The sequence below is a fragment of the Ceratotherium simum genome, chromosome 22 (assembly GCF_057802395.1).
Source record: "Ceratotherium simum simum isolate JZ-2026a chromosome 22, ASM5780239v1, whole genome shotgun sequence".
In the NCBI taxonomy this organism is placed as follows: Eukaryota; Metazoa; Chordata; class Mammalia; order Perissodactyla; family Rhinocerotidae; genus Ceratotherium; species Ceratotherium simum.
In genome coordinates this window covers 25253669-25274590 of record NC_141921.1, presented here as the reverse complement: position 1 = coordinate 25274590, position 20922 = coordinate 25253669, and the positions used below count along the sequence as shown (strand labels likewise).

The 20922-nt window shown below is 49.8% G+C and overlaps 1 protein-coding gene across 5 annotated transcripts in view; it reads left to right on the top strand.

Annotated features, from left to right (window-relative positions):
• The first annotated feature begins 507 nt into the window (after positions 1-507).
• The window catches only part of AZIN2 (antizyme inhibitor 2), a 34837-nt gene continuing 14422 nt past the window's right edge, over positions 508-20922 (top strand). For 2 of the 5 annotated variants that reach the window (XM_087445746.1, XM_087445748.1), the window contains exons 1-8: positions 508-868; positions 1528-1707; positions 3497-3670; positions 10072-10244; positions 11263-11397; positions 12182-12347; positions 13594-13756; positions 14761-14873. In XM_087445746.1, the coding sequence (XP_087301872.1) occupies positions 1603-1707; positions 3497-3670; positions 10072-10244; positions 11263-11397; positions 12182-12347; positions 13594-13756; positions 14761-14873 (1029 nt within the window). In that variant the 5' untranslated portion in view covers positions 508-868; positions 1528-1602. The remainder of the gene's footprint in view (positions 869-1527; positions 1708-3496; positions 3671-10071; positions 10245-11262; positions 11398-12181; positions 12348-13593; positions 13757-14760; positions 14874-20922) is intronic. The other 3 variants (NM_001293730.1, XM_087445747.1, XM_087445749.1) reach the window with 3 other exon arrangements.

Sequence of the window (20922 nt, the reverse complement as noted above, 5' to 3'; positions counted from 1 at the left end):
TTTCCAGTTGGAGGAATCAGAAGATGCTGGGAGAGGCAATTAAATAAAAAGGATTTTATTAGAAAAGTGATACAGGAGATGACCTTTGACCTGGCTTCGACGGATGAGTGAGTAGCTCACCAGAGGAGAGAGGCACCACCGAGTTGAGGTAGTCACAGAAAAGGCTTCCCTGAGCAAATAGGAAAGCTCCCGGCTTCCTGCCCACTCTGTAAGATCCAAGATCCAGGATCTAAGCGTCCCTCCGCGTAGACGCTCGGGATCCTGAGATGACGGCCATGCAGTTCCGATGTCCCAGCCTGGCGTAGGCGCAGAGCAGGCTCGGCCGAGAGGACCGAGGCAGCGGTTTGCGGAGCGGGCTGGCAGAGCTGAGTGCTTTATGCCGGAATCCACCAATGGGATGGCGGCCCTCGGTTGCCAGGGCTACGGAGGGGCGGCAGAGCGGAGGCGGAGCCTGGCGCCAGGGGCGGGGCCTGGGTGGGGCTTATATAAGCGAGTGGCGGGCGGAAGGCGGGGCGTGGGGTCGGTGGCTGCTAGGCGGGCGGGGCGCAGGCCGCGGGGCCCGAGCCGCGGGGAGCGAGCGAGCGGAGGCGCCGAGGAGCCGATTCACTCGCTGGGGAGACCTATGGGCCGAAGCCGTGTAAATGCGTTTTAAGGCGAGCGCGGGGAGTGGCTGCGGGAGCCTCGAGGAGCCGGCGCCCCCGGCTCCAGTGCTGACCTGCCCCCCTGGCCCCTCTTGCCTTCTCTCAGCAGGGGCCTCGACTCCGCAACTGCCACTCCTCCTTGGGGTGTTGCACAAGTTTCGAGGTCACCGGCGACCCCCCCTAGCAGCGCGCCTGGCTCTGGCCCCCGCGAAGGAGGACGGGGCTTGGTAAGGGGGTTTGTAGGGGGGCGGGACCTCGGCCAGGCACTCGGGAGGGCTCACCGGGACAGAATCTCAGCCTTCGGTTCCCACCCAGGAGCCCGCGGCCCCCACCCACCATGTGGCGCCCACATGCACGCTTAGAATCCCAGCACGTCAGGACCAGCCCGGCCCCCGTTTACAAATGGTGAAACTGAGGCTCCGAGAGGGGACGGGGCGTACCCGAGATCACGCAGCAGACAGCGGACTCGAACCTAAGCTCCTGCTCTCGGGCTGAGACTCCTTGGCCGGGCCACCCGCAGCTTCTTTAAGTGGGCGTGGTCAGGGCTTGGAAATTTACCCACCTGAGCTTCTCGGCTTTCCTGCCTCCTCGCTCTCATTCTTTCCTTTTTTACTAAAACCCGAATTTCAGAACTGGAAAGGATCTCCAAGAAAATCCATCCATTTTATAGATGGGGAAACTGAGGCTCAGGGAGGCAATGACATCTAGGCATATAATGCTTTGTCCCAGTCCAGGAATCCTGATCGTCCCCACCCTTCCCAATGAACCTAAGCTCCCCACGCTAGTGCTGGGGGCGGAGTGTGACGGGACTGCGCACCGGCCTGGGGAGGTGCTGGGGGGCAGCGTAGGCCAGCCCCCCAGCACCTCCCTCCCCCTCCTTCCGCAGCGTGTTGCATACTTTCTAAGGCGGCAGCGGCAGCAGCGGCTGTAGCTCCATCCAGCCCATCAGCTCCTCCTCAGCATGGCTGGCTACCTGAGTGAAAATGACTTCATGATGGTGGAGGAGGGCTTCAGCACCGGAGACCTGCTGGAGGAGCTCACTCTGGGGGCCTCACAGGCCACCACGGTGAGGGGCTGGGAGTGGGGAGTGGGTCCCCTGTTCCCTGTGCAGGCCCAGCTGCCTGCTCTGAAAGGGCCCCTAGGGCCCTCATCTTATTCCTTCACTTGTTTGCTGTTCAGTCCTTGCTATTTGCAAGAGACAAGATCATATTGTCCCCAATTCCTGGTCCTTGCCCCTAAACCTGCCCCTCTCGTGTTCCCCGCCTTGATGAACAGCACCCCCATCATCTCCCCAGCCCTCTAGGTCAGAAACCTGGAAGTCCTCACTTCCCCCTCACATCGTGGCATCACCAGGCTCTGTGAATTCCGCCTCTTTAAATTGCTCTCCAGTGTGCTCTTCTGGAACCTCGCTTTGTGGTTCAGGCCTCATCTCTCCAAAGACTCCCTAACCTCCTGCCTCATCCCACCCTCTCCGACTTTATCACAGCCCTGCTGAAAATCAGAATTCTTTTTTTTTTTTAATTTTATTTATTTATTTTTTCCCCCCAAAGCCCCAGTAGATAGTTGTATGTCATAGCTGCACATCCTTCTAGTTGCTGTATGTGGGACGCGGCCTCAGCATGGCCGGAGAAGCTGTGCGTCGGTGTGCGCCCAGGATGCGAACCCGGGCCGCCAGCAGCGGAGTGCGCGCACTTAACCGCTAAGCCACGGGGCCGGCCCTGAAAATCAGAATTCTTTGGCAGTTCCCCACCATCTGCAGGATCAAGTCAGAACCGCTTTGCCTTCGTAGCCCCATTTCTGGCTTTTCCCACGGTGTATGTTAACACTCCATCAGAGCTGACCTACTCTACTCGCATTTCCCAGTGATGCCATGTGCTCTATTATCACGCCTTTGCCCAGGCTCTCCCTCTGCCTGAACACCCTTCTCCCACCCTCTCTCCCTCTTACCTGTTTCTACTCACTCCTTATTACTCATCAGTGTCACCTTTTCCTAACCGCCCCAGGCCGATTTTGTATTTTCTTTCTCCACCGCCCTGACTGCATTTTGTAGAAACTCCCATCTAGCATTTATTGAATGGGCTTGTCATTGCTTAAGGGGTTTATTCGCTTCCAGACCCAAGCCCCTTCAGGGCTAGAGCCCTGTCTGGTCATCTGTGTCCCTTAGCATAATAGCAGACACCAAGTGGGCATCAGTAAAAAAGTATTGCATAAAAGGGAAACTGAGTCCCGGGGAAGGTTTAAGTAATGGTCTCACCCATAGCCTCATACATGTTCGGCCCTCAGCAAGTCTGTGATGACCCATTATCCACAGGCCTGGGTTGCAGGCAGTGGGACTACCTCAAGGCTTCATTGAGCATCTGTACGTGAAAGGCAGTGGCTTTTGCGTTCAAGGAATTTATCTTTTTCTGGAGGAGGCAGATGTATACACTGTTCTGATACCTTGGAAGCATGTGCAAAATGCAGTGGGAGCGTGAAAGGCAGAGTTGCCTTGTTTGGGAGAGGTGGCATTTGAGCTGAAACTTGAGGGTAGATTAGGAATTTGCCAGACACAAGTGGGGGAAAGGTATTCTGCATGGAGGGCATGGTGGGAACAAAGGCTTGGAGGTAGGAAGTGGTCTAGTCTGCAGCTGGGGTTTGAACTGCAGTGAGCGGAGGGACTGGAGCTGATGACAGAGCCATGGGGTAAGCTGAGGAGTTTGCCTTCTGTCCTGTAGGCTTGGGAGCCCCAGAGGATTTTAGAGCAGGGTAGCTTCGTGGCCAGAGCCGAGCTTGGGCGGGTACTTGGGAGGACCGTGGATGACACGCACCGGGAGAGAGCTGGGTGGGGGCTGACATTCACCCCTCTTGTTGTGCAGGACAAGGTCGCTGCCTTCTTCGTGGCGGACCTGGGCGCCGTAGTGAGGAAGCACCTCTGCTTTCTGAAGTGCCTGCCGCGGGTCCGGCCCTTTTACGCTGTCAAGTGCAACAGCAGCCTGGGCGTGCTGAAGGTCCTGGCCGAGCTGGGGCTGGGCTTCAGCTGTGCCAACAAGGTGAGCCCCTGCCCCCCGCCCCCCGGGTGCACTGACCCTCGCTGCCTACTGAACACACACATGGCCGGGCTGGTGCGGGTGGGCTCGGGGGAGGCAGGAGTGACCTCTGGGAAGGGCCATCTACTCGGGATGGGGTTCAAGGGATGAGGGAGGGAGAAACAAGTATGGAATTTGCCAGCCTTGAAGTTTCAAATTGGAACCTTGTGTGTCCCTGGATAGATGGTCACCTTTTGAAATGGAGATTTTCAAACTTCTTGGCATAGAACTATACATGCTATTCTTCTAATTAAAACAAAACAAAAGCTCCCTTTTATCATTGGTTTTCTTTTCTTTTTTTTATGATCTTAATCATGTGACTGTACATTTTCTAAACTAATCCTTTCCGAGTTTTATTGTTGCCACTTCTACTGCCTTTCTAATTTGATTAATGCTGTTGTCTTAATTCCCTGCTGCTCTCTTTAGATTTACTTTGCCTATTTACTATCTGAGCTCCTATGATGTGCTAGTCGCCGTGCTAGGTAGGGTTGGCAATACAGTGTTGAGTAAGACAGCCTCTGCTGTCCTTGAGTTGAATGCTCAGCTTATCTGTGTTCATTCTGTTCTTACTTGATAAAAGCCTTTAAGCTATAAAGTTTCTTCAGAGTACAGCTTTGGACATATTTATTCATTCAGCAAACATTTATTGAGCACCTGCTGTGGGACCACATACTATTCTAGGTGGGGAACAAAACAAGCAAAACAAAAAAAGTCCCTTCCTTCATGCAGCTTGCTTTCTAAAAAACAAACAATTCAAACAATGAAAATCGATGGTATGTTAGGTGGTAAATGCTGTGGAGAAAATTAAAATGGGAAAGGGAAGTGGGGAATGTTGGGAGAGGGGATTGCACTTTGGGATGATGTGGCCATGGAAGGCTTCACTGAAATTTGAATACAGACCTGAAGAAAGCAAGGGATTAAGCCAGGTGGAAAACTAAGGGAAGATTATTCCAGGCAGAGGGAACAGCAAGTGCAAAGGCCCTGAGGTGGGAGTATACCTGGTGGGCATTGGTTTGTGATGTTGTTGTTACCATTATTTTTTTAATGGTTAGTAATGATTGTTGTGAGAGGAACTCCTTTTAAATTCTGGTCAGTAATATGGTGTAGGGAGGATAATTCTAGAAAGAGTTCCTAGAGGAGAAAGGAGGAAAACTAGCCTGGGCAGGATGACAGGGCTGGTGGGATTCCAGGTGGGAGAGAGGTGTGCCCCAGGGTGGGATGGTCAGATGAGCAGGTTAACCTTTATCAGAGAGGAATGTTAATGCTCTGTGTGATAGTTGAGTCCCCCCTCTTGTCACCCGTAAAGGCCCTTTGCATCAGCTCTTGCTTTGCATGCCGAGTTTTGTGCGTGTCTCACATAAAGCCCTGTGAGGTGCAGAGGGAGAGAGATTGCCGTTTTACAGTTGAGGAAACTGGGGGCCAACTGCACACAGCTCGCTGGTAGCAGAGCCAGGACTTTCAGCCTCCTGCAGCACGCTGGCCTTGTGCTCTGGGCGAGGAGGAAGGGGATCCTTTTCCGGCCCCCTTGGCATAGGAGTGAAGAGCAAGACCAAAGCCCACTGACTAGAGTCCCGTGCTTCCGGAAACCCAGAGGTGGGGCACTGCACCTGGCCCTCCAGCCTCAGGGGCTGGCCCCCAGAGGGCAGAGCTGTGGGGGTTAGGGCTTAGAAAGCCCTGGAAGTCGGTGGGGACATTAAAAGCATCGACTGTTGGCTGAGTGCTTCTGTTGTGCTCAGTGCTTTGCCAAGCGTTTTCTGTACATGATCTCATCTGATTCTCGCAACCACCCTGTGAGGTAATTATTATTACCCTGCTTCTGACAACAGCCCTGGGAGGAAGCATTTACCATAAAGTAAAGGTGGCACAGAGGTTGAGTGACTCACTGGGAAGTGGCCGCTTGAGTATGGATCGATGGGGTCTCTGACTCTATCACTGCGGTCTTTTCCAAGATCTTGGGGAAGGGGTGGCTGAGCTGGGGCTTGGCTGGTGACAGTTGCCCTTGGCTAACCACAAGGGCTGGGAGAGGCCAAGGCCCCCTCCCTGCAGGTGGGATTGTGTAGCCCTCTTGGGTGCAGTTACTGAGAGGTGGCTTGGGGCACATAGCTTTTCTTGGAAGGCTGAGACTGCCCTCTTCTGGTTGGATGTAGCTGGTGGCTACACTTAACAGCACCATGCCGTGGCCAACACTGACTAAAGGCTGGGCTTGAGCTGCGGCTGGGTGCACAGACACGCATGAGACAGGCTCCAGGGTCAAGGGCACCTGCCACACCTTGCACACGGCTCTGGTCCAGCCACCCACTTTCCCAAGGACCTTATATCATCTCTCCTGCCCCCATCCTGTCCTCTCTTGCTGTCTCCCTCAGCATCCTCCCATCTTAAAAAGCCTTCCCTGGACACCACATCCTCCGCAGCACAATCCCTTGCTCCCTCTTCATGGCCAAATCGAGTTGTCTACACTCGCCTGTCTGCACTCACTTGTTTCTTTCCCTTAGCACCCACTCCTTAAGCCATTGCTTCCCAACCTCCACTCTCACTATTCCAAGGAATCTCCTCTTACCAATGTCCCCAGTTGATCTCCAGGATCCACTGAGCACTTTATTTTAAACATTCGTTTTGAATTATTCAAATAATACATTGATTTACTTGGGGAAAAAAAAGGTAGGAGAGATAATCACCATGATGAGTTTTGAGTTTGGTAGGTATATAGTATTTGAAAAATACTTACAAATATGATCCATAGGAAATATACAAAGGATCTTGTGATTTTGTAGCAAAATATAAAATATAGTCGTGTGGTCGGTACTGTGCCACAATAGCTCTAAACTCAGCAGGTTTTGGAGACCTGTCCACGTTGATGCATTTAGACCTTGTTGGGGACACTCCTTGGTCCTCATTAATCTGGCCTCCTCAACAGCTTCAACACAGTGACTTTTTGTTGGTGTTGGGTTTTTTTTTCTTTGTGGTAAAAACACTTATGAGATCTACCCTCTTAGCAAAATTTTAAGTGTACAATACAGTGTATATAAAATGAAAGTGAATGCCTGCCCCACCCTCACTGGTGCCTCTGACAGTTGAGACACCTCCTTCCAGACAGACACGAGTGGCAAGACAGGGTTTGCTTTAACAGGAATGGCATTTTCATCCATGTGCTGTTCCGCCCCTTCTGGAGACGTTCCCTCCTCACCTCTCCGCAGATCCTGGGTGCTGGCTCTTCCCGCTCTCTAAATGGGAGAGTTCCTCTGGATTCCGTCTCTTGTAAACTCTTCCTCCTCTTAGGGAGTTTCTTCTCCTCTCATGGCTTTAAATGCCATCAATATGCTACCACCTCCCACATTTTGATCTCTAGCCCAGACCTATATATTCAGCTGCTGACTTGATACCATAGGACGCCTGGAACCCAGCGTGTTCCAACACACTCATAGTCTTCCCCTTTCCTTCGAGAAGGGCCCCTCAGTCTGCTGGGCGTGGAGTCCCCTCATACATCCTTGCCTCTCATCCCCACATGCAATCCATCACCATGCTTGCTAGCTGTGCCTCCAGAATGCATCTCCTGCTCCTTTCTAGCTCAGCCTGTCCTCTCTCCCAGGGCGATTGTGACCGGTCTCCCCAGAACCCTCTCAGGCCCTTCCTCAGTCCATTTTCTCATGGTAGCCAGAGTGATATGCATGTAGAACTGGCATTTAAAATGCAAACCTGGGGCCGGCCCTGTGGCTTAGCGGTTAAGTGCGCGCGCTCCGCTACTGGCAGCCCGGGTTCAGATCCCGGGCGCGCGCTGAGGCACGGCTTCTCTGGCCATGCTGAGGCTGCGTCCACATACAGCAACTAGAAGGATGTGCAACTATGACATACAACTATCTACTGGGGCTTTGGGGAAAAAAAAGGAAGAGGATTGGCAATAGATGTTAGCTCAGAGCCGGTCTTCCTCAGCAAAAAAAGAGGAGGATTAGCATGGATGTTAGCTCAGGGCTGATCTTCCTCACAAAAAAAATAAAATAAAATAAAATAATAAAATGCAAACCTGACCATGTCATTGCCCTTCTTGAAACCCTTCAAACGGTTCCCCATCACTCGCAGGGTAACATATATCCACGTCAGCCATCTTGGTTTCCCCGTTGGCTCTGCCCGCCTCCCTCCAACCTCATCCTCCCCTACGGTGCTCGCCCTGCCCAGGACACTCCAGCATTCTCTGTGCCTTCATCAGGCTGACCACCTTCTCGCCTCAGAAACTCTGCACAGGCCGCTTCCTCTACCAGAAGCATTCCTCCCTTCCCTCTCAGCCTGGCTGAGGCCTCCTGCGGGGCTCGGCTTACATTTCTGACCCTCAGAAAGGCTACCCTTCACCCCTGCACCCAGGTCTCCCCGTACCACATTCTCTAGTACCGTGTACTTTGTCTTCGCAGCCCTTATCCATTTATAATTCTATCATTATTCAGTGTTCATTCGTCCCTACCTGTCCTCCCCACCAGCCTGAAAGTGCCACAGTGTCAGAGACCCTGTCTGCCTTCCTCACCACTTGTTTTCATTAGCACCTATCACAGGGCCTGGCAGCTCAACAGATGCTCAAGAAATACTTGTCAACTCTGCATTGAGGTTGAATTCTCCATTTTAGGACTGTGGTTAAGAGATGGTGTGCTAAAGTCTGATGGTCCTGAGTTAGGATTCTAGCTGTGCCACTTATAAACCGTGCGACTTTGGACAAGTCACTCAACCTCTCTGAGCCTCTGTTTCCCATCTCGTAAGATTATTACGAGGATGAAATGAGAATGTATATAAAATATTTAATGCAATGGCTGGCATATGGTAATGGTAATCCTTCAATGAATAGTAATGGTTATTATTTAAATATTTATAAGCAAAGCTGAACCACAGGTCCCCCAAGGGCTGCCATTGCTTCTTGCTCCCACCTCGGGCAGTGAAGCAGGGAGCAAAACACATGTTCACATCCACTTAGACTCCAGGTCTTTGGAAGCAAGTGGTGACAGCAGCAATTCCAGCTCTGGAGCTGGACCTTTGTGTCCCACTCTGCTACTTACTGGCTGTGTCACCACAGGCAGGTGGACCTCTCTGAACTCAATTTTGTCCTCCGTAAAATGTGGCCAATAAATGTTTCATAGGACAGTTATAGGCATCACATGAGATAACGCACATAAATACCTAGTGCTGAAAAGCTGCTAAATTAAGATGGGAGTCTTGGTACAAACTCAAGATGGCTACAAAGGGCCCTTTATCTCCTACCGTGTTTCAAAACCCACTCCCTCTTGAGTTCCTTTCCTTAATCATGGCGAGTCAGACCTGAGTTTGAAGTTGGTTCTGCCACCTACTTGCTACATGGCCTCTCTGAGCTTCAGTTTCCTTCTGTGTAGAATGAAGCTAATACCCTTCTGATGGGGTTATCGTAAGGAGTAATAAAACAGGTAATCTAAAGCAAGGTTCGGCAGACTATGGACGGTGGGCCACATCCAGCCCACTGCTGACTTCATCAAGTTCTACTGGATCACAGCCACGGTCATTCGCTTATGTATTGTCTGTGTCTGTTTTGGTGCTACGATGGCAGTTGAGTAGTTGTGACAAACTGTATGGCCTACGAAGCCTAAACTATTTACTCTCTGGCCCTTTCTAGAAAAAGTTTGCCAACACCTGATGTAAAGCGTCTCATTCGGTGCCTGCTTGTGGCAGGTGCTCAGGGCCCACGGTGGCTCCCATCATCATCACCATCCTCATTGTGTCATTAGTGCAGCAATCAGGGGGAGCAGTGCTCTGTAAAGGTGGGAAGAGGAGGCCGCGCAGGGAGCGGGGCTCACCGGAGTCCCCCAGCACAGTGCCATGCACACAGCAGGCCTTTTGATGTTGGATGACCTGTGTCAAAAGACTCTTGGTCTGGTGAATTTTCTACCACATCAAGTCATATTCTCTAAACATTTATATCTTCCAGGAAAATGTGCCAGAAGCCTGTTGTCGGGGCCACCATACTGCCTTTGTGTGAAGTAGAAAATGTACCCCTTCCTTAAGACACTTAACTGTTATAAATAAATATACTGATTTTGTTAGAATGAGATGCTTTACTGCCAGGAAGTTGCAATAAATATACAAATCTACCATGTGTTCTCTGTAAATAGGAACCCCCCTCCCCAATCAGGATTGTGCAGGGCACCACCTGCACGGCTGTACTTGGCAGCCCTGCCTGTCAAAGAACGATGAACCAGCATGAGTCCTGATTTTTGTGTATCTGTTGTCTAAAAGCAAGGCCCACTTCTTTTGGACCACCACATGCATAGCTACGACTTTGCCCCTCATCTGTGCTTCCTTGGTTTCCGTGGCCCAGCAGGCCCTGAGGCCTCCTCACCACCACCTTTGGGACCCCACAGGCAGAGATGGAGTTGGTCCAGCGTATTGGCGTCCCTGCCAGTAAGATCATCTACGCCAACCCCTGTAAGCAAATTGCACACATCCAGTACGCTGCCAGGCACGGGGTCCGGCTGCTGGGCTTTGACAACGAGCTGGAGCTGGCCAAGGTGGCAAAGAGCCACCCCGCTGCCGGGTAAGCTGAGAGCCACTCGCGTGGGGAGGCGGGGTGAGTGTGAGGGCGGAGGAGGTGGGAGGAGTGGAGGTGGGGCAGAGGATGCTGCGCTGGACCAGGCCACTGTCACAGCAGGGTGGGGCGGGCACTCCAGGACTGAACCCAGGATACCAGGGCCTGACTAGGACACGGGCAGAAACAACCGATTACAGCCGAGGCAGAGCAATGCCCGCGGTATCACGGAGGCCAAAGTCATGGCTGAGAGAGCGAGAGGGAGTGGCCAGGAAAGCTTCACGAAGGAGGTGGCATTTGAAGTGGGCCTTGAGTAGTGACTAGAATTTGGGGAGAGCATAAACAGTGCATCGGAGTCAACCGCACAAGCAGGTGCATGGAGATCGGAAACAGCATGGGGCACTGGAGGGATCAGCAGAAACTTGGTGTGGCTGGAACATACCATGTGTGAGGGTGGGGGAGACAGTGAATGACGTGGGTCACGGGACAGGGACCTGATGCAAATGGGTCTTTGGAAGGGGTCAGCGCTGGACGTTTTGCTCAGGCTGTGGCTCTCACGTGGTCACTTGACGCCCAGGGGATTCCAGGGAGGGGCCTTGGGGTGAAGGAGAGGCCGGGTGGTGGGCCACTCTGGTTCACCCGAAGCAGCTTCTGTTTTGTCTGTTTTACATGATATTGGGGTTCTCAATAATGCTGTGTTTAAAAAATGGTTCCCCTCATACAAGAAAAGTTGGAAAAGCCTGGCTGGTGTAGAGGCTGATTTGGAGGAAGCACAGCTGCCCGGGGGAGAACTGGTGAGGTCAGGACCAGGGCAGGGGCTGTGGGGATGGGCCCAGGGACGTTTAGGGAACAGACTGGACAGGACTTGGAGGTTGACTGGCTGTGCAGGGAGAGGAAGAGGTCAGGGAGCCTGTGGGGTTGGGCAGCTCTGAGCCACACGGGTTCACACCCCTTGACTCAGAGAAGACGTGGTGGGGTGGGGGGAGGCGGGGTCCACCTGGCGGAGGTGTGCTGCCTGTCTCTTCAGGATGGTTCTGTGCATTGCCACCGATGACGCCCACTCCATGAGCCGTCTGAGCTTCAAGTTTGGAGCATCTCTGAAATCCTGCAGACACCTGCTTGAAAATGCCAAGAAGAGCCACGTAGAAGTGGTGGGTGTGAGGTGAGGGCGTGGAAACCCCACCATCCCCACCCACCCCAGGCCCACTGCCTCTTTCCCAGGAATGAATCCATTCTGTATGAGACCTCCCTCAGGGCCTCCAAGGAGGGCCTGTCCCTGGGCCTGGAATTCTGCCATTTGCAAGTTTCCTCTCTTTGGAAAGAAGGTTTGGAGTGTCCAGCTGTCCCAACCCCACAATCCCCAGGAGGGCTTGTTCCAGGAGATTTTGGGAGGGACCTGGCTTTGCAGGAGTTCTGCCAGCCTGTAGGCCAAAGGTTGTGCAGCCGCACCTTTGCTCTGCCTCTTTTCTTGCAGGGATGTGGAAGAATAGCAATGGCAATGACCTAACAACATAGCTTTCACTTATTCTGTACTTCAGATATGCCAGGCACTCTGCTAAATGCTTCCTGTACATTATCCCGCAGCCTTGTAGGATCTTATCCCCACTTTAGAGATGGGGACACTAGAGCACAGGCAGGCCCCACAGCTGACTAAGAGGTACATCCAGATCTGGCTAACTCTGGGGCCCTGGCCCTCATCCCAGAAGGCTCAGCCCCAGGGGCAGCATGGAGGGATGGGAGGGGCACCAAGTGCCAAGGGACCTTGGATCTCGTCTCCTGTCCGCTCCTCACTTGCCACATGGCTCTTGGCAACCCATTTAACATTTTAGGTCCTCAGTCACTACGTCTGATCAATGGGCGCAGTGTCCAATGTTGCTCCTGGCTGGGGCTGAGGTGGTGGCACCTGGGGCCCTGCAAGTAAGCTGAGGCTGTCTCTCCCTTCCCAGTTTTCACGTTGGCAGTGGCTGTCCTGACCCGCAGGCCTATGCTCAGTCCATCGCAGACGCCCGGCTTGTGTTTGAAATAGGCGCCGAGCTGGGCCACAGGATGCACATCCTGGACCTTGGTGGTGGCTTCCCTGGAGTGGAGGGGACCAAAGTGAGCTTCGAAGAGGTAACCTTGGGGTCGGAAGTGTCGCACTGGGCTCTGTGGGGGTGGGGTGGAAGGTGGGGGCAGGGAGGGTTCTAATGACCATAGGGAGCCACTGTGAGTGGGTCCTATGTGCTGCATGCTGTGGGTGGTGCTCTACCTGGATTATCTTATTATTAACCCTGTGTTACAGCTGAGCAAACTGAGGCTGCTAGGGGTTATGTCACTTCCTGAGTCCACAGTAGAGCCGGCTGTACACCCAGCTCTGCCTGACTCAGCCCATGCACATATTTGAGGCTTAACCAGGCCATATTTGCATAAGTCAGAAGGCTCTTCGAGGGTCTGGGTATGCCCTATTCACTCTCAGGTGGGCTGATGAGAAATAAAATGGAAGGCAGGGAAAGGAAAAGCCAGCCTTCTGTCCACTCCCAGTCCATCTGTCTCCTTCCTATCTGTGAGATGAAATCAAGAAAAATGTGTCATCGCAATCCTCACTCCAACCACTAGGGGTCGTTTCTCCTTAGTAAGAGCCTCGTCCTGGAATAGTGTCCACTTCTAGGAACTGACCCTAAGAAAATAATCCACGATGGACACAAAAGAATTAGCCTCAAAGATGAGCATTGCAGCATTGTTCATAACAGAAGTCCAGTGGACTTCCAGGTCCATCTAACACTTGAGGATTGGTTAAATTATCGTACATTCTTATGATGAAAACGTTTACTCACATGGAGAGGTCATTCACAGTCCATTGAGTAAAACAGGTTTTAAAAACATATATGTAACCCTATCATGTTTATAATAAAAAATAGTGCTTGTATAAAAAAAGAATTAAAGGAGCTACTCCAAAAAGTTAACAATGATTAGGTTAATTTGGATGATAGAATTAGGGGTGATTTTGACCTTCTTTTTCCTTCTCAGTATTTTCTGTAAAAAATGTGTCATTTAACAGATTGGTTATTTATGAAAGATAGATCCACATCAGGGCTTCTGGAATCTGAGTACCGAGTGTGATGTTAACAGTGCCTCTTCCCATTGTGGGGGCATCGAGGAGAGTGATTTACACAAGCATGAAGGTTTTGACCCAGTTCTGTCTCCCGCCTACCTTTTTGGCCAACTGTCCGTAGTTACCAGCTGGGGCCTTAGCAGCTGCCAAGTCCCTCTTCCTGCAATCAAAGAAGCTTTCAAGAAATAGACTTGGAGCTGTAGCAAGTCTTCAGCATAAACCCCACATTTCAAACATGTAATTGTGCCCCCACCCCCCTACCGCCAGACTGCTTCTGTGATCAACTCAGCCTTGGACCTGTACTTCCCGGAGGGCTGTGGCGTGGACATCCTTGCCAAGCTGGGGCGCTACTATGTGACCTCGGCCTTCACCTTGGCAGTCAGCATCACCGCCAAGAAGGAGGTTCTCCTGGACCAGCCTAGCAGGGAGGGTAGGTGCCAGGTGGGCAGCAGAGCCCCGTTTTTTTCTGAAGCTAGGGATAGTAGCTGGCTGAGCAGGGTCTGGTTTTAGGGGGTGGGGTAATCTGGGTCCATGCTTTAGGGAAACTTGCAATCAAGTCCCCTCACCCCCAAGACACTTATTTAGCATGTTTTTTTCCCTATGCATGTTCATATTTTATGAAGTTTGAGATCAAAACAACCTTAGGGAGAATACTTTATTAACCCCATTGTACTGATGAGGAAATTGAGAGCGAAAGAGAATACAAGTGAATTGCTTAATCGCTAGTAAGAGGTAAAGCCTGCATTTGACCCCAGGTTTGTCTCCTCTTGAAAGTACAGGCTCTTGCCCTACTGCTTCTCATAACATAATGAAAGTAATTAGTGACAACTTATATTTGTCTAAGCCTACTTTACAGGTGACAGACATAGGCATGGAGAGGTTGAGTCACTAGCCCAAGGTCACACAGCTGATAAGTGGCAGTGCTGGGATTCAGGTTCAGGCTGGGCTGACTCAAGGCTTCTCTGCCCACACTGCCAACATGAGCGCTCCTCCCTGCCCTTCCAGATAGATCAGTCCTCCCAGCAGCCCCTTGAGTGAGAGGTGTCAGGGACTCTGATCTTGGGGCTTTGCCTTCTGTTCTGGGACCCCCAGGCAGGAGATCCTGAGCTCTGTGTGCTTGTCCCCAGGATCCATATGGAGGGGTGGTGGGCTCCAGGTGGGCTGCTCTTCTGCCTTTGCTGAGGTATCAAGGGGCTCAGACACAGGCAGAGAGTGTGTCCTGGGCAGGGTTGCTCAGCTGCAAGTGTGAGTGTGCACATTGTGGCAGTGAATCTCATGTCACAGGAGGTGGCAGGACCACCCCATATGGAGGAAGGGGCAGCCCTTTCACTTCAGTAACCTAGCATCCTTGCTGAGCCCACCATTGTGCCAGCTCCCCATTCCTACCCTGCTCACACTGCTGCTTGTGCTGCCCGACCCCTCCCCTCCCTGCAGAGGAAAACAGTTCTGCCCCCAAGACCATCGTGTACCACCTCGATGAGGGCGTGCATGGACTCTTCAACTCAGTCCTGTTTGACAACATGTGCCCTAACCCCATCCTGCAGAAGGTGAGCCTGTCCCATATGGCCCTGTTTTCAATTGGGTATGTGTGTGTTTAAATAACATTTTTTGTGTGTTTTTATTTAATCTTTAAAAAGTTAAACATATCCATTGTAGAAAATAGACAAAAAAGATGAAGAAGGTTATTACCCATAACCCCACTACAGAGATAGACTCTTTGAACATTAGATTTCTTTTCAGTTTTTTAAAAAAAGTTTAAAAAGCTTTTTTTTTCATAAAGTTGGGAACGTATTGTTTTGTAACTTACTTTTTTTCACTTATTATGGGGTGTAGCTCTTTCCGTGCCATTAACTAATCTTTGACAACATGCTTTTTGATGACTACATAGTATTTTAACCAATCTAACTCTAGTGGTTGGCCATTTGGTTTCCTGTTTTTGAGCACGAGTATATCTTGACATCCATCTCTGATCACTGCTCTGGGGTAAATTCCTAGAAGTAAAAGAAACTTCATCTTTAATGGGTGTTTTCATATTAACAACAGAACAGAAATAGACAAAACATTCCTCCCAGCCTGCGGAATCCAGCCCACGGCCTCCAGCCACTTGAATGGGCATCCTTAAGAAGGAAAAGAAAATCAGACACACTGCTATATTTTCATGTCTCCAAGCCTTTGTTAGTGCAGTCCCTCTTCTGGAAGGAAACCTAAGCGCCTGACCAGCACCTAGACCATCATGAGCGCTCAGGGTGTTTTTGTTTTTCCCTCCCTTTCCCTCCTGTCTAGTTTTTCAAGGTCCAATCAGATGTCAGCCCTTCTTTGTAGCTTTCCCGCCCCTTATCTACTGTAGACAGAGGGAGCCCCTCCTCCAGGCAGCCAGGCCCACGGCTTGATGAGTCCTCATTCCATAGTTGCCTTGTTAATGTGGTTACCCCAGCTTGTCTGAGTAAGCCTCCCTTACGTGCTCAGGAATTCACGTCTCTGCTGTGATGCCGAGCATTGCCTGCATTCCTGTGGTATCCCACATCCTGCTGCACCGAGAGAGGACCAGGCCTCGGCCAGGTTACACGGCAGGCAGCAGCTGCTTCCCAGTTACCATCCGCTCCAGTCCCCCTCTCCTTTCCAGTCCCCCTCTTCTTGTTGTGAGCTATCCCTGACCCACTCCCCATTCCCTTCATCAGCTCCTCCGACGAGCAGGACTATGGCCCCAGCCCACTACCACGCCCCACTCCAGGGTCTCTGTTTTGATTAATCTCCAGTTGGTATTCCTGACGCGGGCACCAGGATGTTACTGACCCTCTTTGTGGTCCGTGCTGCTCCTCCGCTGGATGATGCTGAGGTTTCCTCCTTCGGGCTGTCAACCACTTACCGAGTCCTGCCACGTGACCAGATCCAGGGTGGGGCGCACAGTCTGGTGGTGGGGACAGACACTGTGTAGATGACAGCACACATCGTAAGTTAGCTACAGTTGTGCTGGGAGTGCGTCAGAGGGACCCAGCCTGGCTGGGGGTGTCTGTACCTTCTTCCTCAAGGAATGTCTCCCTCACCAGGTGTTATGGCAGCTTTGCACCCCTGCTCTTCACTCCCAGGGACTTTGATTTGGACCTCAGGCATAGAAAATTGTATTTAATACAATCTTGGTTCAAGGCATACTCCTCATCACTGGAGCATCCTTGGCCCTTTTTTAAAAAAAAAATTTAGGAGGCTGGGCTGGTGGCGTAGTGGTTAAGTTCATGCACTCCACTTTGGTGGCCCAGGACTTGAGGGCTCGGATCTCAGGCACTGACCTACATCACTCATCAAGCCATGCTGTGGCAGTGTCCCACGTACAAAAATGGGGGAAGACTGGTACAGATGTTAGCTCAGAGCCATTCTTCCTCAAGCAAAAAGAGGAGGACTGGCAACAGGTGTTGGCTCAGGGCCTAACTTCCTCACACACACACACAAAAAGTCAACAAATATTTGAGTACCCTCAGCATGCAGAGCACTATGCTGAGGCCTACAGAGGACAGTAGGTAGGAAAGAATTGTCTGTGCCTTAGAAATACAGACCTGCTGGGTAGAAACCTGTGTGTGTGTGTGTGTGTGTGTGTGTGTGTGTGTGTGTGTGTGAGATGAACAGACCTGCTGGGTAGAAACCTGTGTGTGTGTGTGTGTGTGTGTGTGTGTGTGTGTGAGGGGTACAGAAGCTACAACAGTGTCATGAGAAACGCACAGAACAAGTGTTATCGGAATTTTTTTCAAAAATATTTTAGTATGTATCTCTAAAAGAAAATGACTTAAAAAAAATCACAATACCACCATCAAATTAAAAAATGAACAATTCCATAGTATCCCCATCATCCAGGCAGTGTTCAGATACCCCCAACTGCCTCATAAATGGTTTTTATAGTTGGTTTGCTGAAATCAGGAGTCAAAGAAAGTCTGCATATTGCATTGGGTTGATTTGTCTCTCAACCTATCAGTTTCCCCAACCTCTTTTTTTGTTGTTGTTGATGAAACTGAGTTGTTGGTCCTGTAGTCTCCTGCATTCTAGATTTTCCTGATGGTGAATTCCCTGGATTTTCCTTTGGTGCTGTTGACATGTTTCTCCGTGCCTGGTATTTCTTTGAAACTAGGTAGTTAGATTTAATGCTTTCAATCGATTCCCAATCAGTTTTTGGATAAAATTCCTTCATGGTAAGTCGTGTCTTTGCTTTCTTTTGAGTGTAATAAGCATCTTAATCATTTTACTACCTCATCCCTCTGTCTCTTCCCATGCAAAGTAACCACTATTTTGACTCATGTGTTATCACTTTTTCACGTAGTTTTTTTTATTGTAGTAAGAACACAACATGAGATCTACACTCATAACAGATTTTAAGTGTATAATACAGTATTATTGTCTATAGGCACAGTGTTGTACAGCAGATCTCTAGAACTTACTCATCTTGCATAACTGAAATTTTATATAATGATTAGCAATTCCTTGTTTCCCCCTCCCCTCAGCCCCTGGCAACCACAACTCTATTCTTTGCTTCCGTGAATTTGGCTGTTTTAGATACCTCATGTAAGTGGAATCATGCAGTATTTGTCCTTCTATGACTGGCTTATTTCAGTTAGCATAATGTCCTCAACATTCATCCATGTTGTTGCATATTGCAGGATTTCCTTCTTTTACAAGGCTGAATAATATTCCACTGTGTGTATAGACCACATCTTCTTTATCTGTTCATCCACTGATGGACATTTAGGTTGTTTCCATGTCTTGGCAATTGTGAATAGTGCTGCAATGAACACGGGAGTGCTAATATCTCTCAGAGATCCTGATTTCAATTCTTTTGGATAAATACTCAGAAGTGGGATTGCTGGATCATATGGTAGTTCTATTTTTAATTTTTTGAGGAACTTCCATACTGTTTTCCATAGTGGCTGCACCATCTTGCATTCTCACCAGCAGTGTACCAGGGTCCAATCTTCCACAACCTTGCCAACACGTATCGTCTTTTGTTTTTTTGATAATGGCCATCCTAACAGGTGTGAAGTGATATCTCATTGTGGTTTTGATTTGCATTTCTCTTATGATGAGTGACGTTGAGCATCTTTTCGTGTACCTGTTCACCATTTGTATGTCTTGTTTCATGTAGTTTTATCACAGCCAAATCTATTCCTAAAATGTATTTATAATTTATTTCACTTGTTTTTTACTTTACAAAAAGGGTGTTTTAATGTATGTAACCTTTTTGGACTTTTTAAAAAACTTAGTGTCACAGTCTAAGATTCATTGACCCTGCTGCATGTCTCTAAGGTTCACTCATTTGACTTCTGTATAACACTCTATTGGTGAATAGGCTACAGTTTGTTCGTCCACTCGCCTCGTAAAGCATTTGGACTGTTTCTAGGTTTTTGCTACTGCAAATACTGCAGCTATGAATATTCTTGTTCATGTATCTGTGACACGTGAGCAAGGAGTGGAATCACTGGGCATAGGGTATGTGAATGTTCAGCTTCATGAGATAGTGCCAGACTGTTTTCCAAAGTGGTTGCACTAATGACAATCCCACCAGCAGGGTATAAGAGACTGGGTGGGCCTACAATTTCTCCAACACTTGGTATTGTAACACTTAAAAATTTTCCCAATTGAATGGATGTAAAATGGTATCTCGTGTCTTGGTTTGCATTTCCCTGATTACTAATGAAGTTGGATATCTCTTTGTATATGTATTGGACATACATGTTTCCTGTTCTTTCAGACACTCTCTAACCTTCCCTTCAGCTGCCGCCCTTCATGTCTGAACTTCTTCACCAAGTGGCCTGCACTCACTGCCCCTGCTCCCTCGGCTCCCATACACCCTTCAGACCTCTGCAGTCTGATCTCTGTCCCACGGCTCCACTGAAGATGTTCTTGAAAGTCACTTCCATGTTGCCAGCCCAGTGGTGGCTCTTCTGTATTCAGCAGCTGATCTTCCTCCAGCTTCATGCTCTTGGCTTCCATAACATCTTTGTGGGCTTTGCTTCCTCCTCTGCCGTTCCCACCTTATCTCTCTGGCACTTTTTCCACTGCTCACCCTCTACATGTTGACTGTCTCAGGCCTCAGTCTAGGATCCTCTTCTCTGTCTACATGCATTTCCTAGGTGAGTTCTTCCAGAGTGAGGCTTTAAATGTCTTCTGTCCTCTCATCATTCCCAAATTTATATCTCTATCCTGGACTGTATCCCTGAGCTCCAGGCTCATGTATCCAACTACCCACTTGACATTTCTACTGGGTGTCTCACAGGCATCTCAGATTTAACTTGCTCAGAACTGAACTCTTGATTTCCAACCCCAAACTTCTTCCTTCCTCCAGTCTTCTCTCTGTAAAAAGCACTGCCAGCTAGCCAACTGTTCATAATAAAAAACTTCGGCATTATTCTTGATTCTTGCTTTTCCTCTCTTCCCACATGCAGTCCACTTGCAATTCTTAAGTCTAATTCCAAAATACATTTGGAATCCATCTAATTTCTTCTCTGCCGCCACTCTAATGCAAGCTACCATCACCTCCTTCCGGGGCTACTGCAGTAATCACTAAGTGGTCTTCTGGCCCCCACTCCGGGCTTCCTACTGTTTATTCTCCGTACTGCAGACAAAGTGATCTTTAAAAAACCCAGAGATCATGTCCTTCCTCTGCTTAAAACCCTATGTGGCTTCCCTTTACTCTCAGAATAGAATCCAGACTCCTCACCATGGCTGGTGAGGCACCCGCCCATCTCTTCAGTCGCATCTCTCCCCACTACACCCCTCGCTCACCTGCTCCAGCCCTACCGGCCTCCTTTCTCTTCCTGGAACACCTAAGCTCTTACAGACCGAGGGACCTTTGTATTTGCTCTGCCCAGAGTGCTTTTCCACTTGCTCCTGAGGTGGGTGCCTTATTCTCTTCTGCTATGTCTCAGCTCAGATGTCACCTCTTCAGGGAGATGTTTCCTGACCCCTCTCTAAAGTGGGCTCGCCTCTCACCGTCAGATCATTTTGGCACCCTGTTTATTTTCTTCATAAGGCGTCAGAATCTGTAATTATCCTGTTTATTTTTGTTTACTTGCTTACAGCCTGTCTTCCCCACTAGCATGTAGACTCTATGAGGGTACCACGTTGTCCAGTTTGTTCCCTGAGTTCCCAGCACCAGGGACTCAGTGCTGGGTACATAGGAGGGGAACTGGGAACACCAGGGAACACACTGGGAACACCAGTGCCTGGTACATAGGAGGTGCTTGAGAAATATTTATGGAATGAATGATGAATGAATGGATTGCCCACTATACTGTGAGCCCCTTGAGGGGAGAAACTGTTCATCTCTATTTCCCCAGTACGGGAGTTGGCACACAGTAGGTGCTTGGAAAATGTTGGATTGAATTAATTTTTAAAAATTATATAAACAACCTAAAATTTAAAGGAAAAAAAAAAACCCCTCTGCAATCCTCAACCCTAATATAACTCTATTCATTTTTCCATACCGTCACTCCTTCTTTCGCCATACACCTAGTGTTACATGACTGCAAACCTCACATATAGATTGGTGGCGGCTGAAGTCATCGTGGGCTTAGTGTAGCAGGTGCTGTACTACGCACTTTACATGGCATTACTCTC